This window comes from Mytilus edulis, chromosome 1, assembly GCF_963676685.1.
Source record: "Mytilus edulis chromosome 1, xbMytEdul2.2, whole genome shotgun sequence".
NCBI classification, from domain to species: domain Eukaryota; kingdom Metazoa; phylum Mollusca; class Bivalvia; order Mytilida; family Mytilidae; genus Mytilus; species Mytilus edulis.
In genome coordinates this window covers 14,935,256-14,952,220 of record NC_092344.1, presented here as the reverse complement: position 1 = coordinate 14,952,220, position 16,965 = coordinate 14,935,256, and the positions used below count along the sequence as shown (strand labels likewise).

At 30.8% G+C, this 16,965-nt stretch overlaps 1 protein-coding gene across 2 annotated transcripts in view; it reads left to right on the top strand.

The window, feature by feature from the left end:
• The first annotated feature begins 432 nt into the window (after positions 1-432).
• Positions 433-16,965, top strand: part of LOC139510640 (uncharacterized) — a 28,254-nt gene continuing 11,721 nt past the window's right edge. The window contains exon 1 of one of the 2 annotated variants that reach the window (XM_071297194.1): positions 433-721. In XM_071297194.1, the coding sequence (XP_071153295.1) occupies positions 591-721 (131 nt within the window). In that variant the 5' untranslated portion in view covers positions 433-590. Of the gene's footprint in view, positions 722-11,801; positions 12,293-16,965 lie in introns of those variants that run through there. The other variant, XM_071297202.1, reaches the window with a different exon arrangement.

The window sequence follows — 16,965 nt, the reverse complement described above, 5'->3', positions numbered from 1 at the left end:
CAGGATTCTGCGATAAGGCATGAAAAGGTTAAATCTTTACTTTCTTTATTCTATAACACCTTTGATTATTCATGTAAAATGCATGAATATCCTAACACAATTTGACATTATAATAGAAGTGGCAGATTTGGGGAGACGGATTTTGCAATTTTAATGGATTTATATACAATTTTATTATCATATTCAATTTTTGAAAGACTTTATATATTATTTTCCATTAGCTATCTTAAAAATTATTGATTTGTTTATAATCAATTTATATATCAGTGTTTACAGCTTCAAATGAGGGTTTATAAATTTTAATCTCTTGGAGATATGGATTTATTCAAAATCTTAGTTCATGTCTTTTGATGATCCGAGTTGTTTGATTGATTTTTGGTGTTGACTTTACGCGCCCTTTTTTGTCGTATAAATGTAAGTGGTATTGTGGTATTGTTATATAGGTATATAAACTAATAGAACCGGAACTCACTAAAAATATGATCTTTGTTTGTCTTGAAGAAAGGTTAAACTTCAATTAATATGAACTTAATAACACTGTTTGTGTCTTTTGTGAAATGTAAAAATCAGTTGTTTTAATAAGGTTTAAAATGAGAGGAGGGGTAAAATCGCCTACAGAGGACTTAAGGTTAGATTTCGTTGTAAAATCGGAAATAAATGAGGATACACTTAATTTACCGGATATTCAAAAGAGGCACCCGAGGTTGTACAAAACAAAGCGGTGAGTATAGATTTTAATTAAAATTATTTATTTTAACTCTGTAATATATTTCAAAGTTGCAATACGTTATAGAGAAAAACAAAGAATGAGTGTGCGAGGGTAGTCACTTTAAAACGATGATAAAACTAACATAATGTCTTAGGTGTTGTGTGTATGTGTAATGTTTTATATTATAGTAGTTTGACGTCAAAAAAGAACCTCGACATAGTGTAACAATAATAGATTTTTTAGAATCAAGCGATCAAATATCCTCTTACATAAAAAAGGGGGGAGGGGTTGAATTTAACATCAAACACACTTTGCCATGCTACTTGGATGAACAGCAATATTGTTATTGGTCATATTATTAACCCGGCTTTAATGTCATTCTCAATATATTTCAAATAGGAGGTCCTTCAATAAAATATATATCGAACTCTAAACCGCCCCTAGCCTAGAAAATATAATTAGGAATAAAGATCTCGAAGAATATCAGAAATCTACAATAACTTTCAAATTCTCTAAAGGGCAATACATCTTATTTGAATAAACTTAGACAATTAACAATTCCTGAGGTTACAGACTTGGAACAAGCACGTGAGAATGTTAATCTACATTTGTTTGTATAAATCTGGATCGTCCTTCTTTAGAAAGAGATCAGTCGGATATGTGAGGGAAAAAAGAGCGCACAATACAAATAAGTACAAAATGCAATTGTTTTAAATACAGGCATAAAAAAAGAAAATAGATAAAACAAAAACACACAATAAACAACAACACAAACAACCGAAAACAAAACAAAAACTTAACAACAACAAACACATGCACCATTAAACTAATCCAATACGAAAGAATACTCACAGAATCTGAAAATACTTAACCTGCTGATTTGTGCATAGTACGATGTTTTTATAAATATTGATACTGTAAAATATCAATCCCGATAGTGACGTTATGAACCTTTTTGGCCTCGAGCAAAAAAAAATCCCATTTAATCCTTTAATTTTTTTGTCTAACTTGTCTATATTTAGTGTATGTATGCAAGTTTTATCAGTTAAAAGGTTATCGAAACGACTACAAAAGATAAAATGCATATAAATAAGGAGGTAATATTAGAAAATAATATAACCTCTTTGATATAAAAAAATCGGGAAAGCAGGAATTTTCAATCCACTGGTTTAATAATGTTTTACTTTGGATTTATTTTATTGATTCTGTTATACGGATGGGTTAAGATAACACGAGAACTATGAACATGCTATGAAGTGACTAAATAAAATCAGTTTTGATTTTATATAAATTCTTTAAATATAAGAAAACAACAAGAAAACTTCAATTGATTGTGTTTTGGTTTATGTATTGAATAAAATATATTAAACAATCCGTATATGTCTTTTGAAAGCAGAGCAACAACATATATGTCACAAACTATGCAAACAAAATACTTTAATCAAATTTTTCACAAAAATAAGGTAAAATAAATTGCCTAGTTGTTAAAATTGATTTTTGAATGAAGAGCAAATGACCAGCAGGGGCATTGTAACCGTTTGATTATTTGAATTTGAAAATAAAAGTGAAGTAATGGAAAGAAGGATAAATTTAAAATAAACGTGAGATATTTTATTTATTTTGTGTTGCATACTTTTTTATGACACGAATTTAAAACAAACATCGTCTAAATGGGTAGTTTAAATAAAATAATATCTTGAACATACACATGATGAGTGTCATGGCATACACGTTAGTGATCATACATAATAAATGTCAAACCTTTTCAATAAATCTAATACCAATCATTTTTAAATAGTTTCTATTGTTTTAACGCATTCTAAATCTTCAAAGCGTAATAAAGAGACATAAATAGAAGTAGAAGTAGAAAACGCCCAGTATGTGAAAACAAGGGGAAATCATTGTCCAAAGAAGAACAGTTCAGTGGTTGTCGTTGGTTCATGCTAGTCCGCATGGTTTTCCTGTTTGAATGGTTTTACATAAGTTATTTTTGAGGCTCTTAAAAGCTCGCTGTTCAAGTGAGTCAAGGCTAAATGTGTTGAATACCGTACTTTGACCTATACTGGTTTGAACTATTATCACATCTTCTTATATCTATATATTTATTTCCCGTAATCTGTTTTGTTATAAATAAGGTCTTTGGTTTTCTAAATTGCATTTTTCATATTTTGCGTATCGGGTCCTTTTATCGGTATCGGATTTCCTCATTGTTGAAGGTCGTATAACTGCCTACAATTGCTGACGTCCACTTCTGCCGGCATTGGAACATTAAAAAACCACAGGTGAAACAAAATATACAGAGTAAATATACAGTAAACAAATAGTACAGTTTACAAGTGGGCATACAGGAACACGAAAAAAATTCAAAATAAACTGGGGGATGAATGAAAACACTTTAAATGAGAACTGCATAAACAGGGAAGATTACGAAACTGGTCATATTGCTTCGCCAGACGGCATAAGCCGTGCAGTGAGTTAAATTCAGTAATGATAAAAATCAACAAGAAGCATCGCTTACGAAATATTTCTTTGGTTATTTACGTGCTTGCAATTTATTTACATTTTAATGTTGTGTAGTTGTTCTCCTCTTATATTTAATGCGTTTCCCTCAGTTTTGGTTTATTACCCCTTTTTTGTTTTATGTCCATGGATTTATGAGTTTTGAACAGCGGTATACTACTGTTGCCTTTATTTGCATCCTTTAAATATTGTCCCTAAGGTGAACACTGACTCTTAAACAGCGACTATTTGTATACATACAAAATTCCATTCTAGTTAAAATACAGATCCTGTCAAAGCACTTTAACGTTTGTGTGTAAGTCTCTCCTGGTCACATAAACCTTTTAGTCAAATTAACAAACTCGAAAAACGTGTGTATATAATTTCTCAGAAAAGAAATTCTCTTTTTGAAAGCTAAAATCATCACGTTTTTGAATAGTTTGTCCTAAGTAAATACCTGGCATATATAAATGTGATCAAATCTAAGTGTGGCTGAGCTGATCTATTTTGATTGTAGTCGTAATTCTAAGATAGTGAAAGAAAGATAATATACAAAGATAAAACTGTTTGGCACACGTCAATGAAATAAGACATTTAGTGATCGAAATAAGCTAGACTGTGTTCGGACATTACCTTGTGGCTGGGTTAAACTTGTGCTCAACACTCCCCTTTTATCTCGAGTAATAAAATATCATAACATACAGAAAAAACTCACAATCGAATTCTTAAATCTATTATATATGTATTGCTTAAAGTTACGAAAGCAGTCTATAGATATACGACATTTGTGTAATAATCATAGTAAAGTCTACAATATTTCAAAATGCTTATTCTATTGACATTGTCTGAAAAAATGTAAACCAGAAATACTTATCGTGAGAACTGAACATTTCTGTGAACACACCGAAGGTGAACTTTACACGAGTGATTATTTTTATATACTTTACTACATATTTAACTTTTTTCAGTTTCCATCATTATGATAGTGTATTTTTATTTTTAAAGCAAGGCGTTACATTTTATATTTCTAATTTCCTGTCTATAAGGTAGATCCATAACCGGTACAAACTCTACAACATTTTCATTGCTTTCATACAAATACATGTTCGTCCCCAAATCATATTATTCCATACATTTAAACGCCTATTTCCCATGCACTAATACAAATCAGTAATACAACAGAAAAATCAAAAAGTCAGAAAGATCAAAAAGTATAATGTGAGTTTATTAATATGAAAATATATTGAAAGCCAAACAATATGAAGTATATTTTCCCTATTCATATAAAAAAGTGGATTATAACTATAGTAGCCCTCGAGTATTTTTGGAATCGTATTAAACATCAATTATTCCTTGAATACAAGTTTTGTTGCATTCTATTGATATAACATGTGCCAGTGTCAAGATTGTTTTAATAATTATTTTTGCTGGTGTTTTTTTTGTGTATAGATATGTAGTGTTGATGACAAATATTTGATTAAGACTGATAATTATTTAAAAATTCAGTAAGATAGCGATCGAATTAAATCCAGGGTTAACACCCATTTATAGCTGAAACATTGCATGTTTAGTTCTTTTTTCCTGATTCTTGGCAACCATGTCTTCCATTTGGAAAATCCTGGATCCGCCACTCTGGTAAATTCCCTAACTCAACTCATGTCATATAAATTGGTGAAACATGTTTTAAATAGATATATTTTATGGACTATATTTCTCATTTCTATGGATTAATTGGTGTATTATTTGATAGACTAAACACTCCATTTTAGTTGAATGAATTAACGTTACATTGGAACCATTATGTCTGATAATACGATGCAAAATTATTCAATACATAGGCTACTTCAAAATTGTACAAGACAAACACTATTTATATTTTTGATAGCACATTTTAAAGTACAAGTCAAAGTAAAAGTAATTGAATTTTTACAAGGTATACTTAAATGTATACTTTAATTGGAATAGTTCATTAAATCTATAAAAGAATAACGAACTCACGGCCGACACTCGGCTAACCGAGAGATTGGTCGGTTAATCTAATTTGAGTATGCGGCTATATCGGCGGTTGGTCTGTTAATCGGGTTGGCTAAAGTCTGTTAATCAGGTGTTATCGATAAAATCATTGAAAGTTCAGCATGTTTCAGCGGCTAAAATATACGAAAACAACACATGAGCAATGAAACATGACATATACGGAAACAACACATGAAATTGAAAATTGATAAAAATGGTTTCAAAAAGTGTAATATTAAAGTAATATTAATTTCTTCCAAGAATGATCGCATATATCATGTTGATTCTGTTTAATTGTCATGAATGACACAAATTTGTCATCGTTAACCAGTATATAAATCAGAAATAAACGTGGTAATGTAACTAAACATCAGTAAGTAAAATATATTGGGATGACAAAATATGAAAAATTAAAGAACCTTAGTGAGCACGCTCACATACCCCACGTCCCCACATTGTCATTGGAGAAATTAAATAAGTATAAGAAAAAAAAAATTGTATAAGAAAAATATTGAATAATAATTTCCTGTCAATATACACATCTACATAGTATGTCCTTATTATCTACAAAATTTCATGAAATTCTGTTGTGTGTTTTCAGAGGAGTTGAGATGACAAACTGTTGCAGAAGTACATTGAAGCAAATAAGTTCAAAGGGGCATAACTCCTAGAAATAAAATTGAATCGTAATTTCCCGTCGATATGCACAACTACATAGTATGTCCTTATTATCTAAAAAGGTTTCATGAAATTCTGTTGTGTAGTTTCAGAGGAGTTGCGATGACAAACTGTTGCAGTAGTACATTGAAGCAAATAAGTTCAAAGGGGCGTAACTCCTAGAAATAAAATTGAATCGTAATTTCCCGTCGATATGCACAACTACATAATATGTCCTTTTCATATAAAAAGATTTCGTGAAATTCTGTTGTGTGGTTTGAGAGGAGTTGCGATGACAAACTGTTGCAGTAGTACATTAAGTAAATAAGTTCAAAGGGGCGTAACTCCTAGAAAAAAAAATTGAATCGCAATTTCCCGTCGATATCCACAACTACATAGTATGTCCTTATTATCTGAAAAGGTTTCGTGAAATTCTGTTGTGTGGTTTGAGAGGAGTTGCGATGACAAACTGTTGCAGTAGTACATTAAAGTAAATAAGTTCAAAGGGGCGTAACTCCTAGAAAAAAAATTGAAACGCAATTTCCCGTCGATATGCACAACTACATAGTATGTCCTTATTATCTGAAAAGGTTTCGTGAAATTCTGTTGTGTGGTTTGAGAGGAGTTGCGATGACAAGAAACAGGAATGACGGACGGACGGGTCAAAAACATTTTAACCTCCGCAACTTCGTTGCGTGGGGTATAATAAAGAAAGAATAATGAGTAAGATAAATAAAATGTAGACTTAAAAAAATGACATAACCATTTAAAGAATACAGAAATAAACAATACCCCCAATCCGGACCCTCATGGTATACACGAGAATCTGGATGGAAACGCAAAATATAGAATAATATATAAGGACAGTAGAGAGTGATACATTGCTAAAAAACAAATTCTAGAAGTTTACATGCAGAAAACTATGGTGGCAGGTTAATGCCATTTTGCGTTTTAGCGCTTTAGCGTTTTCGCCTTACATATTCTATATGGCGAAAACTCGAAATTGCGAAGTCGAAAACGCGAAAACGCGAAACCGATTTCTCGTTTTCGACTTTGCGTTTTCGAGTTTTCGACTTCGCGATTTCGCGTTTTCGCCCTATAGAATATAAAAGGCGAAATCGCGAAAACGAGAAATGGACTTCACCGGCCACCATAGACAACTGTAGTTCTCCTCTGCATTTATGTAGAAAGGAACTAAACTGAATAAAATTAATTGAAACTTAAAATAACCAAATGTAGCTGCATTCGCTTCTTTCCGTTTACTTTTTTAGAGTGATTTGTAAACAACATATGATTAAGTAATAGAAGAAAAGAACCAATTGGATGATGCTGACGAATTAGGGTTTAACGCCCAGTGACAAAAATCATGTTCATATGTCAACGAGAACACGTTATATGTACCCTGTGTTGTATTAGAAAGACACTTTCAGTCGGAATTGAGAACGTGCTACTTCGAACAGACACAAAAATTAAGGCTGATTGAAAACGTCATTAAAAAATTCATGCATATTCCAGAGGCCAATCCGTATCACGCTATATTGAAGTGACACACCCTTCAATAAAATGCAAAGAAAGTCAAAATAAAAATGCTCTTTCTAGGATACTGTGGCACCGTATTGTCATGTTTGTTTACTCAGGAACATCTCATTCTTCAATTTTTCAAGGGGAAAATATAAAGGTAGTAAAATTATTGTAATGGCTAAATAACTCTTAACTGACACAATTTCAATTGTCCAACCCATTAACAGACTTTATTCCCATACTTTTCAATAAAACGTGGTATTATTCACGTTATTTTACAATTATGAAATATTTACTAATGTCAATTTATTTTTTAGAACCACAGTACCATTTTTTTCCCTTTAAATGATATCTAAATTTGTTTGTTTCGTCTTTTATTAAAAAATTGCTATGCGTATAAGCATAAATACTACATACTTGCGCGACGCCTTTTAGTTTTACTGAAAAATGCGCAGACTAAGAAATGTTTTTACAAGTGCAAAATGTTCTATGATAGCTATCATTTTGTCAGACACTTTTCTTTTTTTGATTTGGTTCTTATAACATGCCAAAAATCTGTATATTTAATAGAGTTTAACATTAAATTAAGCGTTTTACTCTTAACAGACGTATAACCAACCCGATTAACAGACCAATCGCCCATATAGCCGCATACTCAATATAGATTAACCGACCAATCTCTCGGTTAGCCGAGTGTCGGCCGTGGAACTATATTTTTAAAGCTTAAACATAATGCATTGTTGCGTATTGACCGTTTGTGTTGAGATCTAGAAATCGTTTCTCGTTGTCCAACTACTTCCCTGACTTATATTCGTTACCTCCTTTTATTGAAAATAAATTAATACAATTCAAAACAAAAAAATCTAGAATGCAGGCTTAAGTCTATAAGCCGTCGAAATATAAACACGATTTTATGAAATATATGAATACATTGAACAGAAAGCACCAATGCTCTGCTTTATTGAGTAAATAACAAAACAACAACTAAAAGCGAAAAAAAAACCCAAAACAAAGATATAACATCAGATGCACTGTGCCAGTGGTGAAGTTCCTGACCTGACCAGCTACAGTTAAAAGTTGGGCGGTACTTGTTTTATAAGATCTCAATCATCTCCCTTTTAATACTAATCAGTGGACTAACTTGGCAAACCGCCCAGAAAAGAACAAAAATATAACAGGAAAAACTCCCATCTCTTAAATAACGGTATAAAAGATCTATAAAAATACAAAATGGTAAACAATCGTATACCTTATCAACAATGACTACTGAAACCTTACTCAAAGTACCTTACTTTCTGGAAAAAAATATATGCCATCTTCTGTCTAATATTCGTTGCTGTACTGCTGTACTTGCATACAACAACTTCAAAAATGGTACAGGAGGACAAAACCTTGTGAAAACTGTGTGGTAGTTAGTATTAATTACTATGTTGTTTTATGCAAGTCATACAAATAAACCATGTGGTACTTTCAAATTCGTGTGTCACTTGGCACCCTTTAAATTGTTATCAAATATTTATAATCATAATTTAGAAATTTGAAAAGATGCATTAAGCTAATATTAACAAACCATATATATTAAAACAACGCAGATATATACAAAGCCATGTGTGAATCTCGCTGTCAAACTAAATGCATCATGTGGTAATAGATTACTTTTTAAAAGTTTTCTTTAGACGAAATTATTTATTCTAAAACGAACAAGTGTGGACACAGATTAGTGTGGATAGTATGTTTGGATGTTTGACAGTGTTTTGTATGACATAAGAAGTTCTATGTTTTTCCCATATTATTAACTGTGTTGCACAATATGACAACCAACCTGAGAATTAGTAGAGTTGTTTATTTAATATTTAGTTTTTTTATGTTCAAAACCGGCATGGAAGAGACCCTAATTGCATTAATTGCCAAATGATTATGATAGAATATTTTCCACATCTTTGATTTTGGATACATTTTGAAACTAGGAGAGGAACCATAATGGGTTCATTTTTTCATGATGTGATTTTTTTTATATGGGAGATGGTATCCGAGAACATGTATTTGCTTACTATTTGTATGGTTCTATTTATATTACTTTGAGGAGGATCATCATGATCATAAGTAAAAGATTTCGTTTTAATGTCGAAATTGTTTCTCAGATTAGAAGACATTTTCTTGTTTTAGGAATTAATATACTCAGTTTAGAAGACATTAGTAATGACAATGCCTGACATGATGCTTGGGGCTAGATGAGCTAGGGAGTAAACTTCTGTTTTATTTTATATTAATTATATGAAAGTATTTCCTCCAAAGCAGGTCAAATAAAAAAAAAAGATTGGCCAGCATGAAAATGATATCATCAAAAGAACCTTTGTGAGCATGCAGTTGTTAATGTCTGTGTCATTTTGGTCTGTTGTGGATAGCTGTCTCATTGGCAATCATACCACATCTATTTTTTTTATATTCAAAGAATCATAAAAAATATAACTGCTACAGAAGTCATCTCATAAAATTTCAAGTGGATATGAACATCTACTTAATATGTCTAAAGATCTAAAAAGTTATAGTATTCAATTTGAAAAAAGTATTGCAAAAATATTTTCTTTTCAATTCATTTTGTGATATGGATACAAATATAGGTAATACCAATACAGTAAGGCAGTTTTGTTGTGGTATGAAAGTGTATTTTAGTAATTGATAATTGCTGTTAATTCAGAAAAATTGAGAAATAAACAAATGAATGATAAATGTTGAACATGTACAATGAAATATAGTTTTAGAATTCAATTAGGCCAAATAGGCCTTATATTTTTTTTATTTTTTTTAACATACTGGATGACCATTTACACTCATGACTAAGGTGTCATGTAGGCAGTATAGATGTATAAAATAATTCTAAAACGAACAAGGGTGATGTGCTTCTTCTGAGGATTTTTGATAACTGGAAGCGAGGAACAGTTCGGTATTCAATAAAATCTCTTTGAATATTATACACAAGGGGTGGACCATGGATACATGCCAATTTCGACTAGATGATGAAAATGAAGAAAACAAAGAGTAACAATATTATAACAATGTGGGTAGGCTTATACTATTTTCAATTCACATCTCAAATGTTTTATGAATTTGTTTTAGGAAGCATTATGCACAAGTATATTTAATGAAAAAGGTGAAACAAACCCAGGTTGAATTATTTAGAATATTTTAATATTTGGTTTGATTAGTATATCATATTACAAACTCATCTTCAAACTGATGAAAGATACGACCATCGGCTTCCACCTCCCCCCTAAAAACACCCAAGTAATGTTCATGCAAGCACCACAATCTAATAGTTTATTATTACAACAATATAAAATTATGAAAATGTGGTATGATTTCCAGTAACCGCTGTTTATCCGTATGCGGGTACTGATTTCAGAAAGGACTATCTTCTAGAATCACTTTCATTAAGTGAACTTTAGTTCAAGTTACACAATGAATGAAAGAAAATAATAGCAATGTTTATTTTAACTACTGCCTCGTTATTTTTATCTATTAAAAAACAAGCTACATGTACATTAACCATGCACAAACATGTTATGAGTGCGTCTACTCAAAGTTGTTTTCAAGTAGTTTCAACAGGCGGAGCGTTACTTTCAATAAGACCAACGCTAGCGTAGTAACGTATAATGCATTTCAGTTCAAACAAAGAGAAGTGATTCAAAGCGGTCTATGGGTTCATAATCTGATACTCTCAGCAAAGAATAAAGAAATTTTACTATCTCAGGAATTCAATAGCAAACACAACCACTTACTACCACTTTCAACTAATGTATACTCAACTTTACGGACAACTAAAGATACCGTTATTAACCCCCATTTGAAATAACATGACACTATTAAAGATAACATGTTGTCCATTCAAACTCACAAAAATATAGAAAACTTTTGATCTACTATCAGCGTTAATCGTTTTATTATCGATTCACCAAGGCTTTCGTTTTATTTTATTTTCAAAGTAATATTTTCTTTTCAATTGTTTGAAATTGTATTTTAAATTCACTTGCACAAAGAAGGATTAATAAAAGTTTTGTTTGCAACTTGAAATATTTGGACTCGATTGCGACCTACTACTAACAAAGTTTATAAAGGGATTACAACACAAAGTGCTTTAACATGTATTGAACTTATTTACATTACCGCGATAAGTATATATTAAATAGTGTTGAAGTTAATACACTACCTTGAATTGGTATCTTCTATTATTTAATATAAATATTTTTAATTGGAGTAATTAATTATAATTGGGATTTCGAACTTGCAGATAATAAATGTCACAAAGAACCATTGTTATGACTCTATCTTAGGTTATATCTTTTACGTGTGGATGTTAAACAGACATTCGAGCCAAATAAAGTACGAACATATTTTTTATTGTATTTTTTTAATTAGATTTGAATAATAAAGTTAAAATGAAATTGAAATAGTGACCTTTTTGACCGACTATACACTTACAGACTGGTATTGCATGGTATCTCCACCACATGCGATACACAATTAAATTATATGAAGAAACTGTCAATAGGTTTTATTATCGTGGGATTATTTATAATCAAATATGGATTATAATAGTAGAATACTTCGCCAAAAAGAATTACAAGACATCGTGGTAAAATCAAAAAACTATTGTTCAAATTTAAAGTAACTGTGGAATTTACATGTGGAATTATATGAGTTCATATGTAAGATATGCGAATATTTCAAGTTATATATAATAAAGTGAAAGGAATATTTTAAAAGAGGAAACTATATATATAATCTGTTAGAACTCAGTCTCAGAACCATCATGAGCAATCCAAAATACTTCCATGTAATGATTAAACCACGAATGGATAGAGTTCATCTGGAACTTCTGTTAGAATTTATCAGGTATGTATAGAAGATTTTAAGTGATCAGGGTACCTAATAGAGCCAGCCTTGTGGCATTTCTGACTGGCGTATTTGAGTTTAAGACATTCACCGACAACTCAAGTTTAAAAAAAAATGTTTTGATGTAAGAATTTCAAGCCATATGACTGGGAATCATATGTATATTTTGTTTTGATTGTTTAAATGTGTTTCTTTATTTCACAAATCATAAAACCAACGTGTTTTTATTCATCTTTCTAAAGTTGCAATATCGACTTCGTACTTATCCTTCTTATTCTCGTCACTTTTCTGAATGTTATTACTTTTTTCTTATCTTGACCTTTATGAACTATTAGGAAAGAATATCGTTTATTCATAACTGTAAATGAAGAAATGAACAGAACGAAGAGATGTATGATTCTGCTTCAAAAACATGTATTTTAAGGTACACAAATTGAAAAAATAATTTGCCTTTTGTAATTTGACACAGACCATGCATTCATCTTTTGTGCATAATGTTAAGAGGGATATGTATTTTTTTTCTTTGTCAACCGAAATTTAAAAAAAAAATCGCAACTTGGCAAGATTTCATTTTTTTTAATATATCAAAGGTTTCCGTCTTCTTAAACGTTCGTTTTCCTCTAAAAAAAAATGAAGAATAAAACATTTGAAAAAAATATATCAATACTTTCCCATTTCAAAAAAAGAAACAGTGAAAGAAAAGTGTTGTACAATAAGAAAAGACACCGTTACTTCTTTAACTGGATTACAGTCGTCCTTCGAACATTTGTTTTCTTTGCCTAGCCGAAACTGACTTAATCGCTTTACTTTTAAAAAGGTCATGGACATTTCAAGGTTGTTTAATTCAATGGAAGTCATCGAGAACAAACTTCAAAAAGTAAATAATCGCTTTAAAGAACCGAGAACTATTTTCCAAGATCTATGGAATCTACAGAAATCCGTAAAAAAAACCATTTGAATTGCACTCATTTGTAATGTTTAAAAGAACCAACTGTTTGTTATATGATTAGAGTTTATATGATTTTATTTTTATCCTTTTAAGTATTCAATTTTGAAATATAACAGAAAACCAAATTTTTGATCACATAACAAAATATTCTTATTACGCCACGAAATTAAGAAATGGTTTATATTAGCAACTAAGAATGTGTAAAAGTTATTAATTCTACAAAAAAAAAATGTTTTTTATTATATAATGATTGTCTATTAAATAAAAACTAAAGGTTTCTTATCTCCTTATTTTCAGTAGAAGTATTAAACTTAAGCTTATATGCAGACTTAACCATTTCCAGAATATACTAGTTACATGTATTATGATATGAAAAAGACTTGAGAATAATAAACTATAAGCCTTTACGTCGACATGGCTAAACTGGTGGTATAATGTTGTTTTCTATACTGGTGTACGTATTCTGTTATTGATTAAATGAATCAGTGAAATACAATTCGATAGAAAATACTTTAAATCTGTTTTTCTTTTTACAGAAAATTAAGTAGGTTTAGGCGCTCTGCAAAGATTGTTCTTTTTTAATCTTCCACTTGTTTCTTGGGCTCTTGTGCCACCAACTATTATGCGTTTACACATTTTTATAAATGTGCGGTTGTTGTATAATAAATAACTTCAGTAAAAGTAAAATAGAAATATATGAAATTTAGACACAAGATAACTTAAGTATTAGTAAACAGAAATCTACGATATTTTAACATAAGGTCTATGGCCACATAAGGAGGGTTGGGATAGATTTTGGTAATTTTAGTTCCAACAGTGTAGGATTTAGGGGTCAAAAAACAGGCCCCAAATAAGCATTTTTCTTGGTTTTTGAACAATAATTTTAGTATAAGTTAATAGAAATCTATAAAGGTTTATGAGCACAAAAGGAAGGTTTGGATTAATTTTGGAGTTTTGGTCCCAAGGAATAAGGGGCCAAAATTAAACTTTGTTTGATTTCATCAAAAAAATGAATTACGGTATTGTGCTTCTTTGATGTGCCATATCTAACCATGTCCAAATTCTTAATTTTAGGTCCTGTTTTCTAATTGGTCTACATTAAAGTCCAAAGGGTCCAAAATTAAAATAAGCTTGATTTTAATAAAAATTGAATTCTTGGGGTTCTTTGATATGGTGAGTCTGAACATGTACTAAGATTTTTGATTATGGGCCCAGTTTTCAAGTTGGTCCAAATCGGGGTCAAAAATTATTATACTAAGTATTGTGCAATAGCAAGAAATTTTCAATTGCGCAGTATTCTGCAATGCGCAGTATTGTTCAATAGCAAGAAATGTTCAATTGCACAGTATTGCACACTAGCAAGAAATCTCCAATTGCACAGTATTGTGCAATAGCAAGATATTTAATTGCACAGTATTGCACAATAGCAAGAAATATCTAATTGCACAATATTGCGCAATAGCAAGAAATTTTCAATTGCACAGTATTGCCAATAGCCAGAAATATTCAATTGCACAGGATTGTCCCGTTTTCAAATTGGTCTACATTAAGATCCAAAGGGTCAAAAATTGAACTTTGTTTCATTTCAACAAAAATTGAATTCTTAGGATTCAAACGCATTGATCTCAGCAATTTCTTCACTGTCGTTCCCTCAATAACTGCATTAAACAGTTTCTAATCATTATTCATTCAAAACCATTTTAGTATACCAATGTCTCACACACAACATATTATAGTATACTGTTGTCTATCAGTCCATCATCCACACTTCAGACAATAACTAGAAAACACTTCCCCCTACTTTCAAGAAACTTTGTTGAAATGTTTATATCTATTGACATTAGCTCCACATCGATTTTATAAATTTTAGAATTTTCATTTCCATGTTATGAAGAGAGATTTTATCCTTAAAAAAGAGAGAATTTTCCAATTTTGAACAATAACACAAAAATGCATCCATCACCTTTAATTAAACTTTGGTGAATTGTTTACACTATTGACCTAAGGTCCCTTTTGATTGTAATAAATTTCAGATTATACATTTCTGTGTTATGAATTTTTATATATGCTAAAAAAAAGAAGGGATTTTATAGTTTTTGGACACCTATAATTGCAGGAGTTTCTGGCTACATTGAAAACCCATTGTTGTCTACTCTATGGTTGGGTTGTTGTCACTTTGACACTTTCCTCATTTCCCATCTCAATTATTCACATAAACACTTCCACATCATTTTATAAAACTTGGGTGAATTGTCTATGTCTGTTTGTTGACTTCAGCTGCATTCCAAAATTTAAAACAAGATTAACAACTACAGGTCCCCAAATAGCCTTCAACAATGACAAAAGCTCATACAGCACAGTCAGCTATAAAAGACCTTAAAATGACAAATATAAAACAAATGAAATGAGAAAACAAATAGAGTAATAATTGTACAAAACAAAATAGTTCAACCTTTAAGCAAGCTTAAAAGGAATCAAGACATATCATGCGCTTACAGTGCAGCTATTTATTAACAAACTCCATATTCAAACACTCAAACAACTAATTCATAGAGAGGGGTGGAAGTTGAAGCCCCCTTTTTTTATCAGTCAATGCATTTGAATGAAGACATGTACACATCAACTCAATTTGTTAATACACATTTCCAGTCTAGCTTTCAATACATATGTAACGACCTTTAACCCCACTGACAATTTGCGTCTGTGTCCATACTTGTTGTATAATAAAAAAAAAATAGAAAACACTATTTTTGATTGTTTTCAGGACATGCAAGCATTTTGTGTTACGATACCATCTAGTATCTTGTATTCTCTTTAAAGTGTTTTGCTTTTGACCAATTTTCTGTGAACTTATTTTCATAACCAAAGATAATTTATTTGGTTTAAAAATATTTTGTTACTCTTTTTATCGTGCTGCATGTGGTTTGAAAAAAATATAAGTACAGTTGATATTATAATGTTAAAAGGTATGGCTATCGGATATATTGCTTTTTATTAAAAAGAGATTTATAAGTTACTCTACGCTAATAACCAAGTAATTAGTTTATAGGTTAAAGAACTTAAATATGTTAAACTGTAACATTGACCCATTTTTAGTTTTAAAGGTAATATCGAATGGTCTTTTGTAGTTCTTTTAGAAGATTGCAAACAAAAATGCGAAAAAGACTGAGCATGAAGTGCTTACATTTTTATGTATCTGCCTGTCCCAAGTCAGGAGCCTGTAATTCATTGGTTGTCGTTTGTTTATGTGTTACATATTTGTTTTTCGTTGATTTTTTTTATATATAAATAAGGCCGTTTCTTTTCTCGTTTGAATTGTTTTACATTGTCTTATCGGAGCCTTGTATAGCTGACTATGCGGTATGGGCTCTGCTCATTGTTGAAGGCCGTACGGTGACCTATATTTGTTAATGTCTGTGTCATTTTGGTCTCTTGTGGACAGTTGTCTCATTGGCAATCATACCACATCTTCTGTTTTATATTACATTATTTTGTGATCAATTTATGCGATGTTACCACAATTTGACATTTTTCCACACTATGCAAAACATTAACTCCAAGAAAACATTGCTTTGCATGCAAATTTTAAATAAAAATACATTTCAAATGTTTTAAAAGGTTATTCTACAATTACATAAGCATTTAATATTTTAAATGCAAGCTAAATTGGCAAGATTCACTCCCATTGTATAAAAATTATGTATTGTTAATCATTTGTGATAAC